This window comes from Candoia aspera, chromosome 3 (genome assembly GCF_035149785.1).
Source record: "Candoia aspera isolate rCanAsp1 chromosome 3, rCanAsp1.hap2, whole genome shotgun sequence".
NCBI lineage: Eukaryota > Metazoa > Chordata > Lepidosauria > Squamata > Boidae > Candoia > Candoia aspera.
This window is the reverse complement of record NC_086155.1, coordinates 204,529,864-204,545,217: the sequence shown is the minus strand read 5'-3', so window position 1 is coordinate 204,545,217 and position 15,354 is coordinate 204,529,864. Positions and strand designations below refer to the sequence as shown.

The window sequence follows — 15,354 nt, the reverse complement described above, 5'->3', positions numbered from 1 at the left end:
GAGGGACTGGCTCAAAGTCACCCAGCTGGCTTCATACCTAAGGCAGGACTAGAACTCACAGACTCCTGGTTTCTAGCCCGGTGCCTTAACCACTACAGCAAACTGGCTCTATTATTTTTATTATGATGTAATAAATAGTTTTGATGGACTATAGTTTTAGTGCAGTGGGTATATAAAGTATTGCCTTAAAATACACACCCACCCACCTCTGATAATTTGGGTGGCAAGTCTGCATACAGAATAGCCAACGGAAATGAAATGCAAGTGGTGCCAGCAGTGATAATTACCTCTAGATAATGACCCAGATGATTAAAGATTTGTAAATTGTAATTTGTAAACTCTCATTTTTCTTTCTACCATTGATTTAGAAAGTATTGTTTAGTTTTTGTTCTGCATATTAGTCAATTCAGTATCAGAGGATGGGGTGTGATCCCTAAGAATTCAGGGTGTATTTGTGAACACAACCCTTATTTTTTATTTTAAAGTCTAAGAAGACTCTTTCACTGGCTTCTCAAAACAGTTAATAAAAAGTGGACCTTGTTTCTCCCTCCTCCTCCTAAAGTAGGGAAGTGTTGGGTGCAGCCAGTCTTACTAGCCTTTTCGATCTCTGTGCTTTTAAAGAGCCCTAGCGATTGGCCCCATTTGGGAAGCTTGGAGAGGGAGCCAAGTACATTTCAGCCTTCCTCAAGCAGGAAACAGGAATTAATGTGCAGCATTTCTCATCCTGTGGTTGAAAATTTTGCTGCTAGGAAGAATAGCAAATAAAGACGGCTGTGTGGTGGTGGTGCTGCTGCTGCTTTCCTCCTCCCGAGAGAATTAAAATGCAGGTTTTCCAATGTTGTGTTGGGGAAATGGTACTATCAATATTTATCTCAAAGCCTTTATATGTGCAAGCAGAAAGTGGGTAGATAGAAAGGGTGGTGGTGGTTCACTGGCTGTGTTTTGCAAAAGCCGGTTGTGGGGGGGAAAGTTGGGATATAAAGAGGAGGAATGTAATAACATCTGTCTTACTCAAAGCCTACTTCTTCCCCCCACCCCCCTTAGTAGTGTTTTCTTTGCTTCTGGTAATAATCCTAATTCCTCAGCTATCTGACAGGCAATGTTCTTGAAACTCCTGATCCAAAACCACATTTCTTTTTATTTCTTTAGAAACCTGATGTGAGGCTCTCCAGAGGGAGCATTGATCGAGAAGATGGAAGTCTCCAGGGTCCGGTAAGCACACTTCCCATCTATCAAGCAAAATGCAGGTTTGTTTTTCTGGATGGGAAATGAGGTTCCCATTCTGCTGGTTTCAGGAGATAAATTCTGGTTCACTTCATCTTGCCCTGATTATTATGTTCCTGTGAGACCGTTCAGGAGGCTCAGCTGTTCCCACAGCACGCTGGGGGCAACTTCTTTTCATGCTGCCTCTGAAACTGATGCTTTCTTTCCTTGCACACAGTGCTTTACTTATTTTTATTTTTAATAAAATTATTTTCAGTCTTGTTGGTTGATTAGGAAGACTGTATGTTGCTAATGTACTCCCAAGCATGCTGTTCAGAAAGCCGAAATAGAATCTCTTTCAGATTTTGTGGATCTGATTCTTGGGCTTGCTCAGCTTCCAGTCACTGTAACTGGAAGGGAAGGTGAAGGCCCTCTTGCTGCAGCTACGTACAGGTAGCTTCTTTTAGCAGACAAGCAGGGTTTCTTAGCAGAGACTGCTGAGCAGCTCTCTGGCATTGCCAGGAAGGCTCTCAAAAAGAAGCAGTCACAGGTAGGAACATGTAGTTTACTGTGTGTCCTTGCATGTTTCATACATGTACAATATTGCCAGATGGGTGGTGTTTCTCTGGTGGAACTTGGCCAGTTGTGTGCCGGCAAGGAATTTTCCATTGCTAAGAACCTCTGTGAGAGTCCCTGGTGACACTGCTTAAACAGAGGGCCTACACCACTTGCAGAGGGCAAGTCCAAAAGTTTATTTGGCTGTAAAACAGAGCGCCCAAACCTGCACAAAGGTGCCAGACTGTATAGGTGGCTTAATTCATGGGCTGATAAAGAAAGACTTGTGTGTTCAAACCTGAAAGTAAAACAGGATGCTTCAGGTTGAACAGTCCCTAGAATTACTGCTTTTTAAAAAAACATTGTAGTTGATTTTTCTCCTTATAAGTGTATGTGGGGTGGGGGGTGGGGAAGCAGAGGGAAGAACACAGGAAAGTTGGAAGTAGGATACAACATTGTCAGGAGCTCTTGTAAAATTTTGTGAATAAGACACAACAATGGTACAATAAAGTTTCATTAGAAAGCACTGTTTCCCAGATTAGCACCTTCTTACTGATACCTTTTTCTGAATTTTAACACTAATATTTGTACATGTTGTTGCTATTATTCATTGCATCATATATCCCACCTTTTCTCTGAAAGTGTGAGATGTCGTAGATGGGGATGCCTCTAGTTTCATCATTGTAACAGCGATCGCCTCTTGGCTGTTTAATTCTTGGAAAAGAATTCTGTGTGCCTTTATGAAAAGTGAATATGCAGAGTTATTTTTTTCCGTTGCTGATTAAAACTGCTGGGAGAGCTGGCCTGGGATGTGTGACTTAACTAAGTCAGTGACTAGGCAGGATTTGAAGATGGGTGTCCCAGTCCTCGTCCAGCATCCTAACCACTGCATCACATTAGCCTTCCTTGTTCTGGGGGGACTATAAAGTATGCACGTTAATATGGTCATATATACAGACCGAATTAGTGATCACGGGGCTAAGATATTATTGCCTCTTCCCGACAACCCCACAGTTCCTGGAGACATTGCTTCTTGCATATCTGTGTGTAATTAGGGCATCAATATGTCTGTACAGCAAGAACCAGAGCAAGACGTTGTGGGCAAGAGAGGCCCGTGGATGTGCCACCAGGTGTCGTTTTGTTGTGGAGCCCAAATCACTAAGAGTGAAAATATTTTCCTTTGTGGGTGTCTGATTTCGTTTCGAAAGAGGAGAACATGACTTGTCTCTACATTAAATACAAGTATCTCCAAATTTTACACTTTCTCAAGATTAAGGACAAATTAGACATGGTGGCAATGGCTCATCTTTGCTATGTTTTGTCTGCTGATGTATAAAACAGCAAAAAAGAACCTGTGATTTTATCACCCTTAGAAGAGCAGATGTGGATAAGAGAAGCTTAACACACGTTCCCCATCTGATAACGTCATTTCAGGCATTCTTCATTCAGCTTTCCGTTGCAGAGGCAAGTTGGAATGGGCAGTGGTAGTGGAAGAATTTGGGTAATTTGGTTGCGGATACCCAAGAAGAGAGATGGGTCCTGCCAAACAGTAGTCCTGTTGATATTATGACTATCCACTTAGTGAAGTAGGTCCTCAGCCATTACATCTAGATTGGCTTTCAGTTTCATACTTTGACTTTTTTATCCCTTTGTGTGGATATCTCCTCTGTTCCATTGTTGCTGTTGTTTTAATTTTCTCCTGTTAACATGTAAGCCTGTGTATACTCATGAGAATTAATTGTAAGAGTGTATTGGATCAGCTGAGTAGCTAGTTAGAACATGTTGAACGAATCAGTATAATGAATTGTTTTTCATTAATCCGTGGGAGCAATTTGTGCAGGCACTTTATAACTTGGTCTTTGAAATGTGTATTTATTTATATCTTATTTGATACCCAGTTTCTAAAACTGAGTATCCAGTGCTCTTGTATTTTGCTCTGATAGATTCAAGACTCTAGATTTAAGGAGTATGTGGTCTGCATGCCAGATTGCTTTCTTTTTGCGATAAAAATGCCTTGTGCTAGTTTTGGGTGGCCTTGCCTTTCTCAGCAGTACTTTAATTAGCAAAGGCAAAAAATTAACTCTGCTGATACACTTTCCATGAAAATGAAACACAAGCTTGCTTCCCCAAGAATTAAGCAGTCAACGGGACTCATAAGCATCCTGCTCATTGTTTTTCAGTGATAGAACAGAGTTTTATTCGGGTTGGCAACGTGTTTTTGAAATATGGTTAGATTTCAGTTCAGCTGATAAAGCATTCCAAATAAATAATCCTGGGCTTGTTTGTTTCCTTCTATTGTGCAGCTGAGCAGTAATTACTGTGAAAAATCTGTCAGACAATATGGAGAGGTCATGAGCTTTCCAAAGGAGGCTTTGTTGCCCATGATTTATCTGAAAGTCTTCAGTATTTTTGATGTAGGTTGTTATAAAGGTGTCATTTGGTTTGAGTAATGACAGCAGCAACTTAGCCAGAGTATATCACCCAGACACAGATATAGCATGAAGTGAACTTAACTGGTTTATCTCTTATGCTCATGAATTACACTCAGTTGTTTTCCTCTGAGATTGGAGAGCAGTGGGAGGAGGCAAATACATTGGGAAAGCCTGGTGTTTGGTTTGGGGGATTGGATGGAAGAGGGTTGGGTTGTTCACAGATATTATGCATGATTAATTATGTTCATTTTCATTTTTGCAGGCTTCTAACCAGCATATTTATCAGCCTGTGGGCAAACCAGGTATGTAAGTCACAATATAAACTTTTAGCCACTCCTCCTCCCCCTGCTTCCATTCCTTTTTGGAAAATGCAGAGGAGTCTGAGATGGCAGCGAAGAGGCAGATGCCGTTTTAAAAAGCAGAATAGCTAAGTGGCAGTTTCACCATGACATTCGGGAGTAACGCACGTGTTTCGGAATCCTCCATCTCCAGCCAAAACTGATTTGAGGACTCAGATCTAAGCCTGCAAAGGGGCATTTTAATAAGTCTCTACATGGCTCTAATTTTGGGGATGTTAAAAAATCGGAGGTGAAGGGAAAGGGAAAGGGAAAGGTGCCTGTGCTTGATTGCGCGGATCATTTCCTTCCTTTGGATCCATGCGCCTTGATGGTTCCGTGTGAAAGTGGGCAGCAGTGAAGGTTGACTCCTTCCTACACCCTTGCTCACGGATTCTTTGAATCTGACGTGGAACATCTCTGCATTATCACATGCAACGTCTTTTCTTCCTAGATCATGCTGCCCCGCCAAAAAAGCCGCCACGCCCTGGAGCTCCCAGCCATTTGGGCAGCCTTGCCAGCCTGAACAGCCCTGTGGACAGCTACAACGAAGGGGTGAAGGTACAGCGCCACTCTGCAGAGTTGTTCATTAGTCAGCAAGGCACTGGTTAAACTGGATGGTGCTGTTAATCCTCTAGAACAGGGTTTCGCAACCTGAGTGACTTTAAGATGGGTGGACTCCCAGCTCCAAAATTCCCCAACCAGCCTAACTAAGATCTGTTCTGTGCAGAACAAATAGGTCTGAAGGGCCTATTTTGCTTTGAACAAGGGAGAACTTCCCCAGCTGAGGCAAGCTACCAGCCCCAGCTGAGGGAGAAGTTGTGTACCCTGAAAGCCAGGGATCCTTGCTTTCCCACTCCCCTGATAGGCAGGCAGCCTCTTCCTCACCCGGTCCCGACCAGGAACTTGCCTGGGTCTTCACCAGGGAACTTACTCCTTTCTCCTGGAGATTCAGTGAGGCTTTCCCAAGCCTGTTCTCCTGCGTCTTATCTTTTCCTGGTTATCCTGGGACTAAAATGACCTCTGCGGGTTACATCCTCTGACTTTTAACTTAGCTACAATTAACCCGTTTTTACTGCTTAACCTTTGAAACCGTGCTGGAAACAGTTCCTCAGAGAGAAACCCCTGCACCAGCCTTTAATAGTGCACGTACTAGAGCACAGGTGGCGGCATGGTACAACCCTGCAGCCTTTCAAAAACTTTTAATAGAATTTATTTAAAACAAAAAACAAAAGCCCTGCAGCCTTTTGTGGCTTCTCTTTGCCCTCCTTATTGTGGCCCAGTTCAGAAATGCCTGCTGCCGCTGGCAGGTGGAGAATTGTGACTTCAGTCGTGGGCCACGTGCTGCATTTGGCCTTTGGATGTGTAGCTGGTAGACCGGTTTTTCCCATGTTTAACCCCGACACTGCGTAATATGTCCTCCCCCCCCCCCCGAGTTCCAATTTTCATTGAAGCTGATTCTTAAAATCCAAGTAACATAAATATATCCTCGACAGTGTTTCTATGAAGTATCTGTATCCTGGCCTCAGCAAACCATTGGCCCAGAAGAGAATGTTGCATTAAGATGTTGCTACAGAGATGAAATTTTGTTCCTGGATTAATACGAAATGCTTGACTCCTTAGTTTTAGACTGGGTGGATTAAATGCATTTTTAAAAATATATCAAAGGGCCAAAGCCTTTCCCTTGTCACCCCCACCCCAACGATAATGCTAAGTTGCTGTGTGTGGTTACTCCAAAAATGATTGGAGAAGAAACTAAGGAGAAAAAATGGAATTGGAGCACACTTCAATACACTTGTGGGCCACAAAAGAGCTATATAGGATATAATTTTCTTGTTAAAAACCTTTTTAAATAGAATAGGAAATGCCAGTTTTCCAGGACAATTAAAAGTAGCCCTTCGGGTTAGAGCCACTGTGATTCTGCTTCCCAGCTGCTAGGGAGAGCCACCCTGTCACCGCACACGCTTCGTGTGTTTCAGACAAGCATGAGGACGGTATTTAGACTGGTGAACTCCAGCAGGATTTCCTAAACCTCAAGGACAAATGGAATAAAATTTCAAAGTTTACTTTCTCAACAAAAATAAGCTTCTGACTCAAGCACCCTAGTCTTTCCCAAGAGTTCTGTTCTCATTTAGAGATGGAAATAGAAATTCTCATTAAGGCAAATGTATTTTAGAGCTTCCAAGGGCGGGAGGGTAGCTTTAAGGGACGGCCCAGTTTATTCCCATCTGTGGAATTCAGTCAAGCCATTGATAGAATCTAAAGTTCCTATATAAATCACTTTAAAATAAGGGAGACAGGAGGATATAAGGCACTGACCTTAAAGTGGGTTTTTATTACTAGAGCTCGAGACAATCTCTTTTCTGATTTCTGATTGCTAGGCTTAAAAATGACTCCTTTAAGAGAAGATATAATAGCGTATGGCTGTTCCCTGCTAATCTTTTATTCAGGATTTTCCAGGTCCTCCTCAGGAATATATAAAACCATCTCTTTTAACAGAAAATGGCTATGTCAGAACCTGCCAAACTAAACAGAAGCTTTTTCTGGGAGTTTTAGTTCATCAAAAGCTATTGCTACTAGACTAAATGCAAAACTTCTGTTTTGCATTGTTCCATATTCTTCCACAGCAAGAAGTTCAAATCTTGTAAGTTTTATATGAATTTAGCTTCTAAGTTGAAGGAGGATGGGACTGGATGTACACACGAACACAGAGAATCATGCAGTTGTGTGTCTCTTAAAATCACTGTTTGCCAATAATCAGAAGGAGTCTGATAGTACCTTTTCAGACAGACAAATTTTACAAAAATTCATCAGCTTTCGTTTGTCAGTTTCAAAAGGTGCTTCCAGACTCCGGATTTTTGGCTGGCGTAGCCTAACGTGTCTCTCCTCCTACACCTTTGCCAAGAGAAAACAGCCAAGCATTACCCAGATAACATTTGGCTTGTGGTGCACTGGTGTTGGCTTCAGGAATGGAGAGAATGGTTCTTTTTCTTTTTAAGTATTGAGCTAGGCAGATGAAGTATTTTGCCAGGACTGGGGAATCTGAGCATAGGAATCATTTGGACTCTAACTGGCCTCCAAACCAACCCTCATGATAGAATTTAGGCCAAGGGTTGGACCAAAGATCTCAAGAAACAGAAGCATAGTAATTAGATGACTAAATATTTCCTTCCATTGAGCACTCCCCTCCCCACCATTTATAAACAATCACTGACATTTCCTCTGCTTGAGCTCTTCTGCAGAGCCTCTTGTGTCCAGCAGATGCCTAGAACTTCCCTGATTTGGAAAAGGCTCCTGGTGCCGTTCATTCCTTTGCTTCTTGCAGGACGTGCTTGTGATGACTGCTGTTTGCATGTCCCTTGGTAGGGTGCATGGCACAGAACCTCTTCGGTAAAAAGCGGGGCCAGGAGCTAAATGCACAGGGGCTTCCTGTGGGTTGGGGAGGGGTTCAACAGAACTCTTTTGCTGTCGCTCATATTTTTTGTTTTTCTTCACCTTGCTGCAGTTTATTAACATTGTCTTTTGTATTTTCCTCCCTTCTTTTTGGTAAATTTCTTTAATTCCTCCTCAATCTCTGCTCAACACTAGCCATGGCGGGTAAGCTCTCTCCCTCCCTCTCTACCTCTGTGGCCATGTGAATGACAGATTGTGTGAATGCTGATAGGTAGCCCTGTGGCATTTCACAAAAATCTTGGCAGGTGCCCTTGTTGCAGCTGAAACCATTCAGACCATAAGCAGTCAGTAACAGCCTCTCTTCCGGAACCTTAGAAATGAAGGTGCTCCCTGTTACCGAAGGATTCGGAAGGACAGGCAAGCAAGTCTCTTGGTATATTCTACCGTTAATGTCAAACAACCAACTCTCTTGGGCAGTGAATTATGAGTTCTTCAAGCCACTTTGGGCAGCCACCAATGGCCCCTGGGGAGTCAGAGGGCTGGGGATGGTTCTGAACTTCCTCTCTTGTATGCCTCTCTCAGAGGTACACTTCTGTTGGGGAGCAAAGTATTGCACAGCTGGTTCCTTGAGAAGGTGAGATGATGGGTGTTTTCTTTACGAGCAGCAAGGGGCAGGATGTCATCCTTCTGCCAGCAGTAGCTAGGGAGGAAGCCACCTTCTCACTGCATTTGGCTCTTATGATTCACTCATTTAACCGTTGCTTACTGTCACTCCACCTGGAAAAAGCACCTTGCAGTTGAGTGGTTCATCTTCTGACCTTCTCAGGGGATGGAGCGCCGCTGGTCTTGTTCTAAGCAAGTGACGGCAGCAGAGCAGGTGCAGGTAACCGCAGGCCTGTGCCTGGTTTTAAAGCGAGCACACAAAACTCGTTGGTGACATCTGTCTACCTTGGCTTCTCCCACTGCAGTATGTGAGGCCCATTTTAAGAATGGGCATCCCCAGATTGCTCATCTCCTCATTGCTGCAGTCTTTCTCCAAATCCTTCTGAAGACGAACCCCACGTGAAACAGCATAAACACCTATGCTGTCACGGTGTGTGTTTGTGACAAGCTGTCACCTTGAAGGTGACAGAAGGAATTCAGCGTCAGAAGCTGCGGTGGGAACGTTCTATCTGCAGACAGTGAACACTGTCACTGGGGCTCTGGTGGTCCACATTTGCTTTACTGTTCCTTCTCAGAGTGACTGACTCGTATGAACACTAGGGGGTCCTATGGAAGTACGAGGGGCTGCAGTCTGTTATTGGGGGAGGCCAAACCTTTTGCCAGGAGGAACACCGGGAAGAGTGTGAGTGAGCAAGATGTCTTACGTTTGAGGCACGTCTGTGGATGCACACATGTACACACACACACAGTTTGCCACGGTACCATCACTGCCTCTCCTCTCTCATAACCCTGCACAACTTTAGGATAGCTCTGGGTTACATGGAAGGAGAAAGCAAATTTTATAGTGCCCATTTCAAAGTTATCAGTTCTACAAGACCTGGGTTCCACATCTGGTACCTGAGCGCTGGTGGAAATGTCGTGGAACAAAATTTAACTTTGGCACGGTCCATTTTGATTGATTAGCTTGATAGAAACAGTTATAAAAGGAATCTATTTGTTGTACTACCAGAGGACCCTTACCCAGTTCCAAAATAGCCAACGTTGGAGCAGTTCTAACTCCGTCTTCTTTAGAGCACATCACACCAACAGATCAAAATAGATGAAAATCCAATCAGCCCCCTTATTTTCAGTGCTCTGAAAGCCAAACACTGAATACTGGGGCGCAACTAAAATCCCGTTCAGATTGAGGTCTCAGCCCGTGATCAAGGGCTGAACGTTGGCTCTGCTTTGTCTTGCTTCCCAGCCTGGGCCTCTCTAGTTCCGGGGCTTCATGGATGGTGAGCGCTAGGAGCCAAAATTTCTTCAGGAGTGGATTAGCGCCATCTGGTGGGGAATCAGCACTCTCTTTTCTTCCAGATTCAGCCGCAGGAGATCAGCCCTCCTCCAACGGCCAACTTGGATCGCTCAAACGACAAGGTGTATGAGAATGTCACGGGGCTGGTGAAGGCTGTTATAGAAATGTCAAGCAAAATCCAGCCAGCACCGCCGGAGGAGTATGTCCCCATGGTGAAGGTAAGATAAGCCCTGCCCGAGATGTGCAGGCACGCCTGTGTTCAAAGAAGGCATATCAGATACAAATCTTTCTGCAACCCTTTCAGCATGATTTAAGATTGGTTGCTGTGGTTATGTCACATTGCGAATGGAGAAGGGAGCAGTCCGGCATCCCTCGTTATTGGCCATGCTGGCCGAGGCTTGTTCCGCAACAGAGAGAGAGAGCCGTGGGTTCTCCCTTCCTGCTTGTGGCTTCAGCTCGCTGTTCACCATTGTCTTGAGAATAATACTTGTATTTATTTGTAACTAGACATGCCAAGATGTAAGCCTCCAAGCCACTCGATTACATCAACCAAAATAACAGTTAACCTGAAAGTGAGAGTGCTTCCTATGGCTGTTCTAGGATGGACCTTCAGAACTGTACGGACTCAGTGACTCACAGACCCTTTCCCCCCTTGGACGGCCTTTGGGGGGGCCTGGCTCATTTTGAAAAGCAGCCGCTGGGCCTGTCCCTTTGCCTTTGAGGATTCTTAGCTGCAGATAAGCTCTGAAGAATATTGATCCTCACAGTACTAAAAGTAGAGCGGAATGTAGCTTATCCTAAGGAATCATTTCACTGGGGTCTATCTGGTGCTGAACCAAAAGGAGTTGTTTATTTGCCTCAGGTGGACCATGGGAGGATGTGAGGGGGAGGATGACTCATTTTTCAGCTTTAAAAGAAAAGATTTTGGTTTTTGATGATGTTTATTAAACAATGCATGTTACCTGTGCACGTGGTTTGAGCATTTGCCCTGTGGCTCTAATATTCAGCAGCATGGATTTTCAAAGTTTAGCTTTTGTATGCTGAGAATTTCTCCAGTTCCTGTAAAAGGTTGTGTGTGTCCCCCCAGTCACCCTATCTGGAAATGGTGGAACTGTGGTCTCGGGGTCCCTATGTCGGGAACCCTGCTGTAGGTTGTGGTGTTTCAGAGCACTTTGAAACACACACACACACACACTGCTTTTGGAGTAGGATGTCTATTTGTGTCTTGTGTTTCTGTTAGAATGATGGTGCCTAATCTGATTTAATTATGCTTCATTGCCTTGCGGTAGGAGGTTGGTTTGGCCCTGCGAACTTTATTGGCAACAGTAGATGAAACCATTCTGGTCCTCCCAGCAAGCACTCACAGAGAGGTATAAGCTCATTTTATTGTTGTTGTTGTTAATTTGCATCTTACTTACTGGGTTGTGGCCTACCATGATGTGTTGACCTGCTTTTCTGGGTGAGGACAAAAATTTTAAAGCCTTTGTTTGGATTTTATTTCATTTTCTGCCCACATTTGCATGTCAGACTGTTCACTAGATTTTAGGTTGGAATGAAGGGCACAGAACCTAGAGCAAAACAATGGTGCCAACACTGTGGTTGTGTAAATCAATAAGTGCCTGGCATCATTTGGTGACAGTTCAAATGCTCTGCAGTTAAGAAGACAAGAGGATTTCCAAGTGAATCCAGAAGAAGAGAGGTGAACGATGGGAGAGAAAGCCTAATTTATGTATGCAAACAAATACACACACACACGTACTCTGCTCACTTCCAAGACTTGAGGCTGTTGACAAATGGTAAATAATTAAACCATGTAAAGGAAGCCAAATCTGCCTCTTGGATTCTTCTCAGAATTCAAAGGACTTTATAGCAAAAGCCAAGGAAGCGCACAGAAAAAGAGTTCAGTACTGGCATTCATTAGTATGCTAAAGAGCTAGCATGTTGCAGTGATTGCGTGCTTGATTGGCAGAGGGGTTCTAGTCTGTCCTCAGCTGTGGAGCTGGTCATGTTCTCTCCTAGCATGATTGACACAGAGAGAGAGCATAGAAATGTTCCCCTATTCACAATCCCTGCACTTTGGATTAGCCTCCACATTACTTTTTTTTTAAGTGGTATGTTCACCTAGTATCTCCCTATTTGGCCACTTCTGCAGAGTTCCTACATACCGATTTATGTTCATGATGCTGTTTATGCGGCAGGCCAAAAGATGGGATACGCAAACTCTGTTTTGTTCCTTCAACACAAGATAAAGGGAGTTTAAGTCAACCTGTGTGGGACGCGGTGGCGCTGCAGGTTAAACCGCTGAGCTGCTGAGCTTGCCGATCGGAAGGTCAGTGGTTCGAATCCGCGTGGCGGGGTGAGCTCCCGCTGCTAGTCCCAGCTCCTACCAACCTAGCAGTTCGAAAACAAGCAAATGTGAGTAGATGAATAGGTACCGCTTCGGCGGGCAGGTAACAGCGTTCTGTTTAGTCATGCCAGCCACATGACCACGGAGGAAGTGTCTACGGACAAACGCCGGCTCTTCGGCTTTGAAATGGAGATGAGCACCGCCCCCTGCAGTTGGACACGACTGGACTTAATGTCAAGGGAAACCTTTACCTTTACCTAAGTCAACCTGTACTAGTGGGGATTGTGTACTTGCTGTTCTGTTTGCATTGTTATGGAAGTGGCTTGTCAGTGCCGCCTTCTGTGCTTCAACTTCACACTTTAGCTAACAAATCTGGAATTGTGTCCCCTTCCACATTATAACCTTAGCTTCCAAGACCAGATAAAGTTGGCTGAGTGCTGCCCCCTGCCAAGGCCATAATACATTATCAGTATTATTTTGAGTTATTAGCGGGTATTCTGCGGCTACAGAAGCATATCAAAATGCATCCTAACTTCTGCAAAATTATTCCTGTGATCAACCAGATTGGCTAAATCGTAGCCAACACTGAAACTCACTATCGTCACAATTGCCTCTCCATTCAAAATAGCTCAACCCTGGAGCCATTCTTCAGAAAACACAAGCAAAATAGAGCACAGCATCACAGATGAAAATAATACTGACCCAAGGGATCATTGTAATATGCTGCATTCAACCCTTGATGACTCAAGCATAAATACAAAAGACTTCTCTCTTTATCCACGTGTTCACTTCTGTTCTGGGTCTTTTGGAGTGAATGTCCTGACCTGTGGTGGGGTCAGGTTTTATCACTTTGGATTAGTGTGCTATAAAATGCGTCCAGAGGATAATCTGTGCTGGTGAAAGGGAGGTAAGGCAACCTTCACCAAAGAAATTTGATTTTGTGCTATCCCTGTATTCAGGTAAGTCTGGAAAACAAGGAAGTTTTCTGGTTTTATGTCTGATCAAGGTATCTTTCAGATCCCTGCTTTGGAAGTAGGCTAGGGAAATTTGGGCTACAGTGCAAGGACTAGTCGTGATGTTCTAGAAAAGACAAAATTCGTTTCTTGAATCTCAGTAGTTCAGAATGACAGAACTATGGAAAGTTCTGCGGTACACAACTTTAATGCAGCACGGATAGAATCGCATTAGCTGATTTATACTGTTGATGTCGCCCTGAACATCTTGGACCAACCGTCTGCTCTTCAATTTCCGTACCATATCTAGAGACTAAGCGTTAAATCCTGACAATTTGGAAGGCACCAGATTGTGGAAGAGTTGGTTTGGCCTGGTGGTTAATGTGCTGGACTAGGAGAGAGAATGGAGTTCTAGCCCTGTATTAGACATGGAAGTCAGGTGGGTGACTTTGGACCAGGCATCCTCTCTAAATTCTAGGAAGGAGACAATGGCAGGAGCTTCTGGAAATGTTGCTAAAAATTGCATGAAATTGGCCATGTAGTCACCAGAGCACCTTCCATGCCATCTGTCTGGATCTGCATTCACCAGTAGAAAGCCCACGCAATGGTATCTCATCCTGTGCTTACTCATTTGGGCCTTTTCTGCTTTTGTGTTGCTTTAGTTGTATTTGATACAGCTTCTGACTGTGCACTGTCCTTCTCTCTTTCAGATTGAGATGGCCCAGAAACTCTTGAATTCTGACCTCGCTGAACTGATTAACAAGATGAAGCTGGCCCAGCAATACGTTATGACTAGCTTGCAGCAAGAATACAAAAAGCAGATGCTGACAGCAGCCCATGCTCTTGCTGTAGATGCCAAAAACTTACTGGATGTTATTGACCAAGCCAGGCTAAAATCTCTCGGTCAGTCCAGGCCTCACTAGAAACTAAGAATGGATTTTGCATTGCAGTTTAGAAAGGATTGTTACAGAATCGGCAACAGCGACCCTTTCAGCAGGAATGAGAACTGGTGGCTGAGTCCTGGATTGTCAACTGGTGGTTCTGTCTTCAAGTATTTTTTAAAAAAGAAAATCACCAATGCCAAGAAAAGTCCAAAACTGAAACAACACAACAAAATCTTAAGAAACGCATTGTTTTTTTTCACGTCATTCAGAATGTGAAATACTTTTAAGATACAAGTTGCTTTTTTAAAAAAAGAAAACTGACAAAGGAACTCTGAGCTGCAAACCTGAGATCGTGTGAAGAATTCTGGGACACCTCAGGGCTGAGAATTCTTTATCACAATGTATGAACTGTCCTGACTGGAATCCTTTTTTTATCAGAACACTTAATACCACAAAATGCTAATCACAATTTACAGAGAGATTAAAAAGCTATATTTTCAAAGTATCTCATTTCAAAGCAAATTAAAAGTCCTCATCTGTTTTCCTACTTCCATGTGGATGTACGTGAACCATTGGGACAGAATGTAGCTGTAGAACACAACGAAGAACGTGTCTTTTTCACCAGAATAACGTGCCAGTTTTTTGTAGTTGTTTTCCTTCTAAGTAACAATTGGAGCTGCATTTAGAAGTTCTGTAACCATACATGTTCCCCATTTTTATATAATTTATAAAGAAAGATTAAAGCCATGATAAATATTTTAAAACTGCTTGAATTAACTCATCAAGTGCCTGACTGTGGAACTGTTAAGAATGCATGTATCCTTTGTGGGGAGAATTAGGCATTTCGAAGTATACAAAATTGCAATCTTCAATAAAATGAGAAAGGAGGTGCCAAACAGCCCAGCTTCTCTAAAGAGAGTAAAGTATCTATATAAATACGATTTCTCATGTCAAGTTTGTATAGAAACATGAGCTCCTTCAAGGATGTAACAGGCATCTAATAACTGTTTGAGTGGTACTTATTAATGTCTCCTTGATACATTACTTAAAATAATTGATTGGAAACTGTTCTATAAAAATCCTATGCCTAAGTAGCAGTTTCAAAAATTACAGATTGCAAATTGTAGGCAGGATTCGGTCAACCTCCTCACTAAAGTTTATTTGACACGAAGACTACCTCCCCCACGTAGGCGGGATAGCATTGCAGACAGGTGACTGCTCATAAGTCAGTTTATCTATGAAGTGATGTAGCAATCTGTAGCAATGGAGGAAGTTGTTATGTGCACCTGTGGCAT

General features: G+C 43.4%; 1 protein-coding gene across 2 annotated transcripts in view; it reads left to right on the top strand.

Moving 5' to 3' along the window:
• The window catches only part of PTK2 (protein tyrosine kinase 2), a 224,404-nt gene extending 209,581 nt beyond the window's left edge, over window positions 1-14,823 (top strand). For both annotated transcript variants that reach the window (XM_063299713.1, XM_063299714.1), the window contains 6 exons: window positions 1,150-1,212; window positions 4,453-4,492; window positions 4,980-5,086; window positions 9,938-10,093; window positions 11,165-11,245; window positions 13,886-14,823. In XM_063299713.1, coding sequence (XP_063155783.1) covers window positions 1,150-1,212; window positions 4,453-4,492; window positions 4,980-5,086; window positions 9,938-10,093; window positions 11,165-11,245; window positions 13,886-14,098 — 660 coding nt within the window. In that variant the 3' untranslated portion in view covers window positions 14,099-14,823. The remainder of the gene's footprint in view (window positions 1-1,149; window positions 1,213-4,452; window positions 4,493-4,979; window positions 5,087-9,937; window positions 10,094-11,164; window positions 11,246-13,885) is intronic.
• Window positions 14,824-15,354: the final 531 nt, after the last annotated feature.